The sequence below is a fragment of the Mustelus asterias genome, chromosome 26 (assembly GCF_964213995.1).
Source record: "Mustelus asterias chromosome 26, sMusAst1.hap1.1, whole genome shotgun sequence".
NCBI classification, from domain to species: domain Eukaryota; kingdom Metazoa; phylum Chordata; class Chondrichthyes; order Carcharhiniformes; family Triakidae; genus Mustelus; species Mustelus asterias.
Window position 1 is genome coordinate 43,733,242 of NC_135826.1, and position 16,237 is coordinate 43,749,478.

Here is a 16,237-nt window from a genome sequence, read left to right on the forward strand (position 1 = left end):
CTGTTCGTGGGTGCTTGCTGTGTGTAAATTGGATTACAGCAGTGATTAGACTTCATTGACTCATGAAGAGCTTTAGGATGTCCTGAGGTCATGAAATGTGCTATTGACATGCAAATTAATTTGTTTACTTGGAGGCCTGCAGTGACTGGTGCAGCAAATGGAGCGAACGTGAAGCTCTTTGACTGAGGCTACGCAGTGTTCCTGCGTGGTGCTGAGAGAGCTGAAGGAACACTGGAGCAAGAGGAGACCATTCAGCCCCTCGCGTCTATCCCACCATTCAATCAGACCACTTATCTTAACTCTGTCGACCCACCTTGATTCCTTAACCTTCACTAGCCTTGCCTTTCAAAAATGTATCATTTCTAGTTTTTCAATTATCGGTTGCCCCCCGCAACCCCCCCCCCCCCACCCCACCCCTCCTCCCCGCAGGGGAGAGAGAGTTCCAGATTTCCATTACCCTTTGTGTTAAGATGTGTTTCCTGACATCACTTCAGAACAGCCCGGGCGGGGTTTTCCGGCCACACTCGCCCCAAGGCCGGAAAATCCCACCCAAGGCAATGGACCTTTGCATGGTATCCCTCCCCTCGCCCACTACGATTCCCCTGGTGGGCGGGATGGGAAAGTTGCCCCCTCTGTCTCTAATTAGAATCATAGAATCATAGATTTGATTTGATTTATTATTGTTGCATATGTTAGTATATATTAGTGAAACATATTGTTTCTTGCGCACTATACAGACAAAGCATACCGTTCATAGAGAAGGAAAGGAGAGAGTGCAGAATCTAGTGTTACAGTCATAGCTAGGGTGTAGAGAAAGATCAACTTAATGCAAGGTAGGTCAATTCAAAAGTCTGACAGCAGCAGGGAAGAAGCTGTTCTTGAGTCGGTTGGTACGTGGCCTCAGACTTTTGTATCTTTTTCCTGACGGAAGAAGGTGGAAGAGAGAATGTCCGGGGTGCGTGGGGTCCTTAATTATGCTGGCTGCTTTGCCGAGGCAGCGGGAAGTCCAAACAGAGTCAATGGATGGGAGGCTGGTTTGCGTGATGGATTGGGCTACATTCACGGCCCTTTGTAGTTTCCATAGAATCCCTACAGTGCAGAAGGAAGCCATCCGGCCCATCGAGCCTGCACCAACAACAATCCCACCCAAGCCCAATCCCCGTAACCCCACGTATCTACCCTGCTAATCCCCCTGATGCTAAGAGTCAATTTAGCATGGCCAATCCACCTAACCCGCACATCTTTGGAGTGTGGGAGGAAACTGGAGCACCCGGAGGAAACCCACGCAGACATGGGGAGAACGTGCAAATTCCACACAGACAGCGACCCGATTGAATCCAGGTCCCTGGCGCTGTGAGGCAGTAGTGCTAACCACTGTGCCGCCACTTACCATAAAGTTCTGCCCCCAGCCGCTCTCCCCCAGCCTCCCTGCCCCGAGGAAACAGTTGCTCTCCATTTATCCTTTAAGCTCCTTTAATCGGTTTGAACACCTCAACTAGATTAACCCTTCATGGACTACACCCATGGGATAAGAAGCCTCGTCTATGCAAGGGTCCTTATCCATTCTGAAATCAGCTTTATTCAGACCCAAAACGACGCTTCTTGTTCCCAATGTTTCCTTATGGATAAAAGTGCCTTAATTCTTACCCCGAAATATCCTTCACTCTGATCACTGATCATTATTAGTGGTAACAGATCGGTAATTATTACATTATTAGTGGTAACAGATCGCCAGGAAACACATTTGTTAAATGTGGTGCAATGTGACACCGCGCCAAAAAAAGGAAGATGGGATTGTCTGAGTCATTGTGCGCACCTGGAACATTCTAGAATTTGATGCAGCTGTGTTTTGTGTACTGCGAAAGGTCTTGCTCGAAATTCACTAACTGCTGATTATCTATTAACTTAAAAAGAAAATGCTTTCATCCTGGAATATTAAAAGCCACAACTGAAAAAAGAAAAACAAATCTGTCTGGGGATTGATGTAGTTCACACCTGGATTCAGGTGAACCCATCGGGATGGTCCCGGAATTCTCTTGGGTTGAAGATATTGCTGTTGGAGATTCCAAAGGAAAGATTGGAGGGGCAGTTAAAGAGAAAACGCATTTCATTTCATTCTCTTTGGACATTTATTAATTGTAAAATTATTAGAGGCTGTCTGACTGACAGTCACGCGCCACCCAATCAGAGAATTAAAATCCTCATTGCGTCCTCGGAAGGTGAGAATGTGTGTGTCAGCTGACCTGGCGAGCCAGATGGAGGTCATGTGATGAAACCCTCCAGAAATACATCCAACCAGAATTGGTACCTCTAAGTTGCTCCAGTGAGCACAACACCCACTCCCTGTCCAATGGGTTCAAATTGGAACTCTCAGTGAGGGCACAGCACGGTGGCACAGTGGTTAGCACAGTGCCCCATAGTGCCAGAGACCCGAGTTCAGTTCCTGCCTTGGGTGGCTGTCAGTGTGGAGTTTGCACGTTCTCCCCATGTCTGTGTGGGTTTCCTCCAGGTGCTCCGGTTTCCTCCCGCAGTCCAAAGACGTGCAGGTCAGGTGGATTGGCCGTGCTAAATTGCTCCTTAGTGTCAAAGGATGTGTAGGTTAGGTGGGTTGGCCCTTGTAAAATTGCCTCTTAGTATCCCAAGATTGATTAGCCATGGCAAATATGTGAGGTTAGGGGGGTAGGGTGGGGGATAGGGATCTGGGTAAGATATTCTGTCAGAGCTGGTGTTGATTTGATGGGCTGAATGGCCACCTTCTGCACTGTTGGGATTCCATTCCATTTCCAGTGACCTTCGTGCTCCTCCAATGTCACTCAAATATGACTCTGCAAACATCTCTCTACAAGATTTTCCAGGCCAATCCATGATGATTCTTGCTTCAAGTGTTTTCCCATCTCTCTGAATAGGGAATTGCCTCCTTTATCCTTCTGTCAAAATTGGCGGTCCAGTGTGAGAGTGGCCATGGATGTGAATCTATAACACAACTTTCTGAGCCATCTGTGAACTCTTGTTTGGCTTTAATAACATAGTCAGAGGTCCACAATCACAGTCCATGCCCAAAATTAACTCAGTAAGAGTTTTAACAACACCAGGTTAAAGTCCAACAGGTTTATTTGGTAGCAAATGCCATTAGCTTTCGGAGCCCTGCTCCTTCGTCAGATGGAGTGGATATCTGCTCTCAAACAGGGCACACAGAGACACAAAATCAAGTTACAGAATACAGAATACAGAATACCATCTGACGAAGGAGCAGGGCTCCGAAAGCTAATGGTATTTGCTACCAAATAAACCTGTTGGACTTTAACCTGGTGTTGTTAAAACTCTTACTGTGTTTACCCCAGTCCAAAGCCGGCATCTCCACATCAAAATTAACTCTCCATATTGTTTTGGCTCTATTTTCCTTAATTCTGCTTATTTTACATTGGATTATACAGAATGTATAGCACAGAGACAAGGCCATTCAGCCCAAAACCGGAGCACATGGAGGAAACCCATGCAGACACGGGGAGAACATGCAAACTCCACACAGACAATGACCCGAGGCCGAAATTGAACCTGGGTCCCTGGCGCTGTGAGGCAGCAGTGCTAACCACTGTGCCACCGTGTGGCAACCTTCTTTCTAGGTCTGGTCTTCCGTCCTGCTGTCAGATCATTGAGCGCAGTTCAGGAAAGTTCTTTTCCTCTTTTTCTCTGGGAGAGTTGAAGAGGCATTCAGGACTGGCATTGGAAAAGCCAGTAAGAGTTTTAACAACACCAGGTTAAAGTCCAACAGGTTTATTTGGTAGCAAATGGAAAAGCCAGGCCAGAGTCCAATGTTCTTGAGTTGACACCTTGACATCACACCAGGAGCGCCAGAGATAAAACAATGTATGTGGAGGCAGGGAGGGGTTGTGGGGAGGGGGTTACATTTGACCTCTCTTCTATTGTTGCCCCCCTTCATGTGGCAATCAGCTGTTAGTTCCGTTACGCCAGAGAGAACAAGAGTGGGAGAGAGAGGTGGGAATATTGACGATGGTCGTGACACCACACAGTTTGCCAATCAGTTTCAGTGTGAATATTCACGAGTGAGTCAGCGCAACCAATGGATCAAAAGGTTTGTTAATTGGCGCAGCTAATCTTTCTGCCTGCCTAATTTTTAATCAAAGCAGCATTTTGATAGCCAGCGGCGAGGAGGATTATAAATGGCAGAAGTTTTCTTTTAACAATACTCTGAAGTGTTTAGATATACCGGCTTGCATTCTTATTGTGTACTGGTGTTAAACAGGTCTGGCTTTGTATGGACGTGTGGGGCTGTACTAAAGCTTGGAGGCAGAAGTCCCTTCATCAAAATCCCTTTCTTTACAAACTCTAACAGCAGTACACAGAGTGCTAGCAGTCAGCAACCTACCTCCAGGGGTGCCAGAGGAACTGACACTCCCGGTTAAATACAAGGCAAAGACTCCCTGATTGGCCCATCAATTGGATCCTGAATCAGGGAGCTCATGCTCCAATAGGCCAACCTCAATGGTCTGATTGAAGTCATTGCAGGGGCCCACCTGCCAAGGCTGGTCCAAGGAATGGGCAAAGTCCCTGCTTCTCACCTGCTGGCACCGCGCCTACAATCTTCAGATTGTCTTGGATGAGCGATTTGACTCTGCCACAAGCTCGACTGGTTCATGTCAGATTTCCAGCGGAGGTTCTGCTTTGCTGTTGAGCTCTCGAGAGTTAGAGCCACACCTCCCAGCTATGGAGAGGCGAAAGAAAGGGAGACTTGCATTTATATAGAGCCTTTCATGACCTCAGCAGCTCCCAAAGCACATCACACCCAATGACATATTTCTGTGACGTACACCAGAATTCTACCGCCCCGACTGCCATGGGGTCGGAGTGGGCAAGGGGAGGGCAATGGAAATGTCCTGGTCACTGTCACTAATTTAGGAAATTATGCACAGCAGGATCTCACAAACAGCAATCAAAGAATCCTTACAGTGCAGAAGGAGGCCATTCGGCCCATCGAACCTGCACCGACAACAACTGCACCCAAGCCCTAAACCCATGTATTTACCCTGCTAATACCCCCTGATACTAAGGGGCAATTTAGCACGGCCAATCCAGTTAACCCGCACATTCTTGGACTGTGGGAGGAAACCAGAGCACCCGGAAGAAACCCACGCAGGCACAGGGAGAACGTGCAGACTCCACACAGACAGTGACCCAAGTTGGGAATCGAACCCGGATTTCTTGTGCTGGGAGGCAGCAGTGCTAACCACTGTGCCACTGTGTCCCCCCAATGCGCGAATATGTTTTTCGTGAGCTTGGTTGAGGGACACATATAGGCCAGGAAACTGAGAAGAACTCCTCTGCCCTTTTTTTCAAAGTTGTGCTACAGGAACTGCAGCATTCCTTCAGGACTGCTCTGGGTGTGTTAGCCTGGATTATTGAATCCCTACAGTGCAGGAGTCGGCCATTCGGCCCATTGAGCCTGCAACGATCACAATCCCACCAAGGCCTTATCCCCGTAATCCCACGTATTTACCCTGCTAATCCCACCTTACACTAAGGGGCAATTTTAGCATGGCCAGTCCACCTAACCCGCACATCTTTGGACGTAGGGAGAATGTGCAAACTCCACACAGACAGTCGCCCAAGGCCGGAATTGAACCCGGGTCCCTTGGTGGCGAATGTACTTGAATGGGGTAGGGACTGAGCCCAAAACCTTCTGATTCAAAAGTGAGAATGCCACCCACTGAATCCCCGCCCCTGCGAACACTCTAATACCTCTGTTCAAACTCTTCAAGAAGGCTATTTGTCAATTCCCTTGGACGGCAAGTGATACATGGGGGATGAAAATTAAATTGAAAGAAGGGGAGGCTTCTGGAAGATTTGACTTTCATGTGTAATAACTTCACTTCAGTACTCGTCAGCAGTTCAAACCAAGTATGAAATATGATGTGTCAGCTTGTTCATTTGATCTAATCATGCAAATTAAATACTTTTGAGTGATGGTGCAGTGGAAATTTAATGGAGTATGTAAGATAGTTAGCAGGTACAAAGAAGCAAACACTGGAACAATTAATTCTTATCCGAACTTAGTGCCTAATACCCAAGGGTACTTTGTAAGCGCCTGGGAGACTGTTCCAGAAGAAAGAAGCATCTTGGTGAAGATCCAAGGTTAATCGGGCAGGACACTGCCACGAGTGAAGAAACTTAGGAGAGAAAATGGGATAACAGACCACATTTGAGTTTGAAATATTGTAAGAGGGAGGGAAAAATTTGTTTTTAATTCATTCAAAGGGATGTGGGCAACGTTGGCTAGGCCAGCATTTTATTGCCCACCCCTAATTGCCCTTGAGAAGGTGTGTGAGCTGTCATCTTGAACTGCTGCAGTCCCCGGGACGGCACGGTGGCACAGTGGTTAGCACTGCTGCCTCACAGCGCCAAGGACCCGGGTTCAATTCCCGGCTTGGGTCACTGTTTGTGCGGAGTTTGCACGTTCTCCCTGTGTCTGCGTGGGTTTCCTCCGGGTGCTCCGGTTTCCTCCCACAGTCTGAAAGACGTGCTGGTTAGGGTGCATTGGCCGTGCTAAAATTCTCCCTCAGTGTACCCGAACAGGCGCCAGAGTGTGGCGATTAGGGGATTTTCACAGTAACTTCATTGCAGTGTTAATGTAAGTCTACTTGTGACACTAATAAATAAACCTTTTTTAAAAATGTGGTCTAGGTATACCCACAGTGCTGTTAGGAAGGGGAGTCCAGGAGCTTAACCCAGCGATAGTGAAGAAACAAACAAAATATTTTCAAATCAGGATGGTGAGTGACTTGAAGGGGAACTGAGGGCATAATATTGGGATTCCCTGGAAAAGAATGGATGAGATTAATGGAAGGGGCTGTGTCAACACATTGCGGATGAGTGTGCACCTTGCTATATTGGGACAGAGAAGATGGGATTGCCCCAGAGAAAATGGCTGTGGGTTAAATTGAGTGAGGAAGGAGTAACTAAGGGTTTTTTAAATAACTAATTTTAAATTTTAAATAATTTTTAAATAAAGCAGGGTTACCCTGTCAGGGTTACCCTGTCTGGGTGGAGTTTTCCCTCCCCGTCCCCCTGCAGCATGTTTTATGGTAGCAAAGGTGGCCCGCCATTGGCTGGTGGCGGGATTTCCAGTCCCACCACGGTCAACGGGATTTTGCGCTGTCGTCGCCTCCGCCACCGTGGAACCCATGCCCAGGGTTCGCTGTCAGCGGGGCTGGAAGATCCTACCGGCAGGAACGGCTGGAAAATCCCACTGGCCCCATTAACAGTTTCAAATCTGAGATTAATAGATTTTTGCTCGACAGGGGTATTAAAGTTTAAGTTTATTTATTAGTGTCACAAGTCAGCTTACATTAACACTGCAATGAAGTTACTGTGAAAATCCCCTAGTCGCCACACTCCAGCACCTGTTCGGGTTCACTGAGGGAGAATTTAGCACGGCCAATGCACCCTAACCAGCACGTCTTTCAGACTGTGGAAGGAAACCGGAGCACCCGGCGGAAACCCACGCAGACACGGGGAGAAACGTGCAAACTCTGCACAGACAGTGCCCCAAGTCGGGAATCTAACCCAGGTCTCCCTGGTGCTGTGAGGCAGCAGTGCTAACCACTGTGCTAACTAAAGGACATGGTGGCAAGGCGAATGAATGGCGATGAAACACAGGCGAGGCATGATTTCATTGACTCGAGGTTTGAATGACACCTTCTGTTCACATATTCCCACTGAGTTAGTAACATTTGATTCTCCGACGCTGGTGATTTCCAGAGTTTTCCGAACCCTTGGAGCTGCTGTTTGTTTTGTTTTCCTGTTTCACGCTCATCTCATCTTCATGTGCGAATGAGTTTCGTGTGAAGCTGCAAACTTGAGGAAGCGTTGCAAAGTCATTTCTATTTTCAGAAATTGCTTCACTGCACCGTCTCTTCTTCCGTGTTTGTCTCTTTTCTCTTCCTCGACCTCTGGCTCTGTTGCCGGCTGGTCGAGTTTCATGCGCACAGTTAATAAACTGACCGGCCATTCATCAACCGGAGTGTTCAAAAGGAAAAAACTAAATCCATTCAGTTGGGATGTAGAATTCATTGCCCATCCCAAATCGCCCTGGTGTGGTTTGATTTGACTGAATGGCTTGTGAGACCTCCCGAGAGGGTAATGAAAGGTGATATTAGAATAGCATCTTATATAGGCCAGCAGAACCCCTTCCCTAAAAGCCATTAAAGGAGCAGTTGGGTTTTTGTGACAATCTGTACTATTACTGATATCTGCCCAGTGGGTCTCACGGCGGCACACTGGTTAGCACTGCTGCCTCACAGCGCCAGGAATCCGGGTTTAATTCCTGACTTGGGTCACTGTCTGTGTGGAGTTTGCACGTTTTCCCCATGTCTGCGTGGGTTTCCTCCGGGTGCTCCGGTTTCCTCCCACAGTCTGAAAGACGTGCTGGTTAGGGTGCATTGACCGTGCTAAATTCTCCCTCAGTGTACCCGAGCAGGCGCCAGAGTGTGGCAACTAGGGGACTTTCACAGTAACTTCATTGCAGTGTTAATGTAAGCCAACTTGTGACCCTAATAAATAAACTTAAACTTTAATACCCCTGTCTAGCAAAAATCTATTAATCTCAGATTTGAAACTGTTAATGGGGCCAGTGTTTACTGATTCTGGTGGGAGAAAGTTCTCCACTTCTTCCATCCCTTGTGTGACCAGCTTTCAAACATCTCTCCTGAATGAGCTGGCTCTGTGTGTGTATTTTGGTTGGACGGTGTAGGGTGGACCTTTACAGATGCCCCGGTTTCCTCCCACAATCCGAAAGATGTCCTGGTTAGGAGCACTGGCCATGCTAAATTCTCCCTCAGTGAACCCGAACAGGCACGGGACTGTGGTGACTGGGGGATTTTCACAGTAACGTCATTGTACTGCTAATGTAAGCCTAGTTGTGATACTAATACTTAAATTGAACTTTTATTCCAATGGTATTCTCCTTCTGAATTCACATTATTAAGCCATGGTCTACTGCATTATTAGTCTAGTAACGGATCATAACCATTACACTCCCACACCTCCCAGCCCATTCAACTGTGGAGACACATTACAGCTCAAGCACGCCCTCCGTCACTATCCTTTGTCGACTTGAAAGCATTTCTTAGTAGATTCACTACAGAATGAGAATTAGGTTTGGGTGCTTTAGGTTTCTAAGTGTCAGTTAGAACAAGTAATGCAGTTATCAACAAAAATCTATCAAACTCAGTGTTGGAAATTTTCAGTTGACCCCTCGCCCTGTTGCTGGAGCAACACTCCAGCCGCAGTACCATTCTGGTGAAACAGTATGGTACCGCCCACCTCCCCTCACAATGGATGTCTCTTTCCTAAGATACAGTGCTTAGCTAGCGATGGTCTGATTCCAGACATCTCCAAGTTGTGATGGTTGTTGATTTGGAAGGGAACTTAGAGGCGATGGAGTTCAGATGTAGCTACGGCCCACGTCCTTCTGGGAGAGGTGATCTCATTGAAGCAATCAAGAAGGGGTTTGATCGCGTAGGTACTGAGATGTTGGTCAGAATTCTCCAGCCATTCACACCGTGCCGCCGCCAGCGAGGACAGAGGATTAGGCGCTCAGACAAATCCCCATTCACTGCAGCTGGGTCGGAGAATCCTGCCCCTTGACTGGAACTTTACCGTCCCATCCGCCACGGGAATTGGAGCGGGCGAGGGGCGGACCATGGGGAGGTCCGTTGACCTCGGGTGAGATTTTATGGTTTCGGGACAAGCGAGGCCGTAAAATCCCGTCCCTCGTTTCCCCTGGCTGGAGGAATCTAGAACGGCACAGCGGCACAACCGTTAGCAATGCTGCCTCACAGCACCAGGGACCCTGGTTCAATTCCGGCCTCGGGTCACTGTCTGTGCAGAGTTTGCACATTCTCCCCATGTCTGCGTGGGTTTCATAGGGGAATTTCACAGTATCTTCATTGCAGTGTTAATGTAAGCCTTGCTTGTGACTAATAAATAAACGTTAGCTTTTTCCTCCGGGTGCTCCGGTTTCCTCCCAAAGTCCAAAGATGTGCGGGTTAGGTTAATTGGCCATGCTAAATTGACCTTAGTGTCAGGGGGATTAGCAGGGTAAATATCTGGGGTTATGGGAATAGGGCCTGGATGGGATTGTGGTCGGTGCAGATTCGATGGGCTGAATGGCCTCCTTCTGCGCTGTAGGGATTCTATTCTATGAAAGGGGCTTTGTTTCAGGATAAGGGGCAGATCATTTCGGACTGAGCTGAAATGAAACTTCTTTACTCTAAAGATTGTGAATCCTTGGAATTCTCTCCCCCAGAAGAATTTATATCCTTAGAGTTAAGGTTGGGATTGACAGATTTTCTGGCCCTCAGAAAATCGAAGAACATACGGACGGGCAGGAAAGTGTTGAAACCCACAATTAGCCGTGATCATATTGAAGATGGAGCCGTTTCGATAGGCTGAATGGTGTAACCCCACTGCCATTTCTTTTGTTCTTATGATGCGGACGCCAGGGCTTTGAGAGTTTTACTTTAGTTTATTTATTAGTGTCGCAAGTCGGCTTATATTAACACTGCAATGAAGCTACTGTGAAAAATCCCTTAGTCGCCACACTCTGGAACCTATTCGGGTACACTGAGGGAGAATTTAGCACGGCCAATGCACCAAGCCAGCACAACTTTCGGACTGTGGGAGGAAACCAGAGTACCCGGAGGAAACCCACGCAGATACGGGGAGAATGTGCAGACTCCGCACAGACAGTGAGCCAAGCTGGGAATTAAACCCGGGTCCCTGGCGCTGTGAGGCAGCAGTGCTAGCCACTGTGCCACTGTGCCGCCCCGGTTGAATCAACAACTGACATGCGCTATTTTGGGCTTCGGGGTAGTTGAGAGTCAGTGGTCAGTGCTGGCGCTGGACTGGCCCAGACTGGGGAAGGGTGACTGATTTTCTTCCCCCAAGGACATAAGTGAACCAGTTTTGTTTTTCTGAGCAAAATAATACAAAATAGACTGTACTTTGCAATGATTCCTTATGTTTGCAGCATCACAGAAAAGTCACGAAAATGGGATTAGCGAGATGATGAATCTGAATCGCAGCCAATATCTCCTGGAGGGGAGTGGAGGAAGTTGGGGAAAAAGTGCCTTCAGAGCTAACATTCAAGATGTTTTGTAGAGTGATATTTACAGTTTCGATTCACTGCACTGAAGATTTCATTTGACTTGTGTTGAAGCCATTGACATTTGTCTGTGTGGAGTTTGCACATTCTCTCCGTGTCTGTGTGGGTTTCCTCCGGGTGCTCCAGTTTCCTCTCGCAGTCCAAAGATGTGCGGGTTAGGTGGATTGGCCGTACTAAATTGCCCCTTAGTGTCAGGGGGACAAGTTAGGGTAAATGTATGCGGTTATGTGGATAGGGGCAGTGCAGACTCAATGGGCCGAATGGCCTCCAACTGCACTGTAGGATTCTATGATTTACTATGGTGTGGGTTAGACAGTGGGCGAGACTTTTGGACCCCCTGTGGCAATTTTCCTGGCAACGGGAGATGCCCACCATTGGTTGGCACTGGGATCTTCTGGTCCCGCAATGGAATTTCCCATTGAATCCCCCCCCCACCCCGGCAGCTGGGAAACCCATGGCGGGGCTATGCCATTGGCAGGAAAAGTAGGAAAATCCTGCTGGTGGGAAGAGCGGGAAAATCCAGTCTAGTGAGTCCATATGCAGAAACCGGGGACACTATTCCAGCTCAGAGAAAGGATGTGTATCCATATAGAACCTTTCACTGCCACTGGGCATCTCAAAGCACTTTCTCACGAAGGAAACACTTTCAAAGTGTCGTCACTGTTTGTAATATGGGAAATGCAGCAGCTGATTTGTGCACAGCAAGCTCCCACAAACAGCAAAGTGATAATGACTGGATCATTGCTGTGATGTTGATTGAGGGATAAATATTGGCCAGGTTATCAGAGAGGACTCCCCTACTCCTCTCCAAATACTGCCATGAGATCTTGTACATCCACTTGAGAGAGAGCAACCAGGTTTAACATCAGTCTGACTGGGGGAAATGGGACCTGGAAACTAGAAGCAGGAGGAGGCCATTTGGCCCTTCCAGCCTGTTCCACCATTCATTTCGATCATTGAATTATAGAAACGTAGAAACTAAAAGCAGGAGGCCATTTATATTCGAAGTCAGTTAAAAAGAGAGTGGTGACCTATCCCCTCTGACCCTGCTATGTTCCAATGTTAACTTGCTCTTTTAAATGGACAGTTGGGACAGCCAATCCCAGCTGACGAGGGGGGAGTCCTTCACGGGGCTTGACCACATCATTGGGAACCGAACGACCAGTTTAGTGGAGGCTGGAGCAAGCCAAAGTCACATAAACCTCAGTCACCCCACTGCATACACCCCACAACCCCCATCAGTCCCCCCCCGCCCCCCCGCCCCTGGCACCACCACCCCCCCACTTCAAAACCTCAATTTCCTCCCCACCAGGCCAAACCTGCCGATGGGGGATCTTGGACAAGGAGAGCTACAGATATCTCTGTGGGGTCAGGAGGGTCAGGGGTGTTCCTATAGGCCCTACAAGGAAGCTTTGGTCATGGGCTTCTCAACTTCCCATTCCCCAGTCATGCCAGGATCCTTGTTCCCCTCCCCTTCACCCCCTCCCATTACAAGGGGGCAAGGATCCCACCAATGCCACTCCATGGCCTTCTGCCACTGAAATTCCCCACTCCCTACTGCCCGCTCACCAGCTTGGTAATCCCCTGCTTAGCCAGGCTCAGGTGGAGCCAAGGAGAATGTAAGGAACTGTACCCTAGCCGATAAGGTGGGGTCTGGCACTCCATGTCTCTGGAACCCCTCAGCTTGCAACCCTGCTTCTGGGATTACATACACCCAACCCAACCCTTCCCCAACTCACAGAGTTCCAGTTTTTGTGTCCCATATTGCTGAAACCCACAGAAATTAAATTGTTAACTTCTTTTCTTGAATCCCCAACCAGCTGGCGATGTGCAGTTACTGTCCAAGCAAAGAGCAGATCTTGAAGAAATCTCTGCAAGTGAAAAGTCAGAGTTACAGATACCGAAACAGCCAACCAAACAAGGAGTAAACAGAAGTTCAAACACAGCGGGGTCTCTTTCAGGGAAGTTGTCTCTCAAAGAATGGTCATTACTCTCGGGGACCGAATTCACTAAGCTATCAAAGCAAGTGGAGGAACCGCCATCCCATAGTCCCGCTGTAACGCAGCAGACTGCACAGAAACGGCTGAAGCAACTCCCCGCGGTAGCTGATTCAGAGCAGTATGACCCATCTGGAAATACCTCTTCACTCACCACTGATCTCGAGGAACACAACTTAAGACTTACTGGTACCATTCTTCCTCTGGCCAAAGGCAGGAACTCTTCCGATAATCCGCTCGATGTGCTAAAGGATCTGAGCAGTTATGAGGGAAGTGGACTGGGCTACAATGGCGACCATATTGATAACTCAACCAGGGGAATGTCTTTGGACAGAGATGCGAAGATAATTGGTGCAACAAATGAGGGACTGAAAGAGAAGACATCTCACAACCCCAGTGACCTAATTCAAGGAAGCTCCACTCTCTTGCCATCCGAAATTGCAACCAATGGACTAAATCCGAAAGAGGAACCAACTGCAACACAGGGCTCAAATTCTCAAAGTGAGAAAGATTCAACAGAAATGCCAATGCCCATCACCCTGAACAGGATCGCACCTGACGCTTCAACCCCTGGGGCTTCCATTGATGGGTCACATACGCAAGTTGCTACAACCAGCTCACTGGCTAAAGAGGTCAAATCGGATGTTGTTGTTATTGCTGAATCCAATGAGTTGCCCCCGTTGGGGTTGGAGCCAATGGTTGAAAATGAGCTTGACACTGACTGGGAGTTCTTGGGGAAACAGTTCCTGAGGAGCACAGCTACGGAAGCAATAAATGTCGATCTCTCCAGCCAGCAACTTAATATCCTACCTATGATTGAACCTGAAAGAATTGAAAGCACTATAAAAGCTACGACAGTGGTTATGGAGCGAAGCTTAATGAGTACACCGCAAGGGTCAGCATATGTCTCAACTGCTTCGTCCATTGTGATTGAAACAAAGACTTGGCCGCAAGTTGTCTCAGGTAAGCACATACTTAACCTCCTAGCTGATTTTTGTTCAATTTTCCTCCCTTGGCATTCTACACTTCAAGTTGACAAAGGGTGTAATAAGAGAGCTTGATAATTCTCATAGATCTCTGGGCGATACTGTACCTTTGATATGTATGAATATCGGAGACATTGGTACTGGAGTTTGTGCCTTGTCACAATCTGCATTATGACAAAGCAATGCGTTAGTTTGTGCACAGAGTCATAGAGAGACACAGCACAGAGTAAGGCCCTTCTGCCCATCACGTCTGGGCCGGTGGCCCACAGCCTTAAGTATCTTGGCATCGCGAGTGCTCATGCTCATCTAAATACTTCTTAAATGTTATGAGGGTCTCTGCCTACATCATTCTTTCAGTCAGTTAGTTCCAGACTTCACCACCCTCTGGGTGAAAAAGATTTTCCTCACATCCCCTCTCAATTTCCTGTCTTACCTTAAATCTATGCCCCCTGCTCAATGATCCCTCTACCAAGGGGAAATGTTCCTTCCGGCCTATTCTATCTATGCCTCTCAGAAATACATCTTAATCATGCCCCACCCTCAGTCTCCTCTGCTCCAAGGAATGAAGTTCCCATCCAACTTGTTTCCATAGTTGCAAATGTAAAATCTGTCATGATCCGGTGCGACTGGGTAGCGTGATCGAATGTAACTGTTTATATTTTCACCTTGCGTTGAAATATTCCTTGCGTTGATGTATTTAAGAATGTAGTTTTTCAATAAAGCTCAAAATGGGTTTACCACAAGAAAAGCATTTTTAGTACGCGTCCAGTCCACAATCATAGAACCATCACAGAACCCCTACAGTGCAGAAGGAAACCAATCAGTCCATTGAGTCTGTACCGACCACAATCCCACCCAGCCCCTATCCCTGTAACCCCACATATTTACCTTGCTAATCCCCCTGACACTAAGGGGCAATTTAGCATGGCCAATCAACTTAACCCGCACATCTCTGGACTGTGGGAGGAAACCGGAGCACCCGGAGGAAACCCACGCAGACACGGGGGAGAACGTGCAGACTCCACACAGACAGTGACCCAAGGCGGGAATTGAACCGGGGTCCCTGGCGCTGTGAGGCAGCAGTGCTAACCACTGTGCCACCGTGCTGACCAAATCTGAGTCGCCTGATTTAAGATAATTGAAAATGACTTCAAAAAAACTCTATAGAACATTGACTGGATTACTGCTGAAAGGATAGACATCCTGGGCAGAATTTTCTCAAATAACTTCTAAGTGTCGAATGGGTGAGAAAACAGTGGCCCTGATTTTAGCGGCACGCCCGCCCAAGACTCGTACGATCGTGCCTGAGGCCAACGGAGAACGCCGTTCTGCGAGCCTCACCTGCCCCGATAGAATATGCCGGCAATGGGGTGATCGTACGAGTCTTGGGCGGGCGTGCCACTAAAATCAGGGCCAGTAGGTTTTCTTGCCGGTTTATTCAGCGAGGTAGGTAATGGTGATTTGTGGCACTCTGTGCAATACAGAGGCCGTAATGTGAATCTCGCCAGTGTAAATATGTGGGGTTAGGGCCTGGGTGGGATTGTTGTTGGTACAGACTCGATGGACTGAATGGCCTCCTTCTGCACTGTAGGGATTCTATGACTCCTGGTTCCGGACACCCCCAGGCATTAACAGGCCTCACTTAAACACTTTAAATGTTAAAATATATTTAATTCATTCATAAACTAGCACACATCAGTCTCAGGTCACCCGTGAGACTGGCTGACCTTGATTAATAAAGGGATCAGGCGTTACAGGAAAAAGGCAGGAGAATGGGGATGAGTAATTATCAGCCATGATTGAATAGCGGAGTAGACTCAACGGGCTGAGTGGCCTAATTCTGCTCCTATGTTTTATGGTCTTTTGGCTGCTGAGCTCTAGGGGGCGCCAGTGCGCAGGTGCCCTGATCTCCCAGTACATTGTGTACACAGTATACTGGGAGATCTATCACTCCCCCCTACCCCAGAACCCCCATGGACATCGCCCTCCCCCCACCCCCCCCCATTTAACCACCCCCCCCGCCCCGATTGCCACTCCAGCCGATCGCCCCCCTCCCGCCTTGATCTCCACCC

The 16,237-nt window shown here is 48.1% G+C and overlaps 1 protein-coding gene across 1 annotated transcript in view; it reads left to right on the plus strand.

Moving 5' to 3' along the window:
• ncanb (neurocan b) overlaps positions 1-16,237 on the plus strand; it is a 217,246-nt gene that overhangs the window by 88,186 nt on the left and 112,823 nt on the right. Inside the window, exon 6 of the mRNA XM_078198741.1 lies at positions 13,003-14,142. Coding sequence (XP_078054867.1) covers positions 13,003-14,142 — 1,140 coding nt within the window. The remainder of the gene's footprint in view (positions 1-13,002; positions 14,143-16,237) is intronic.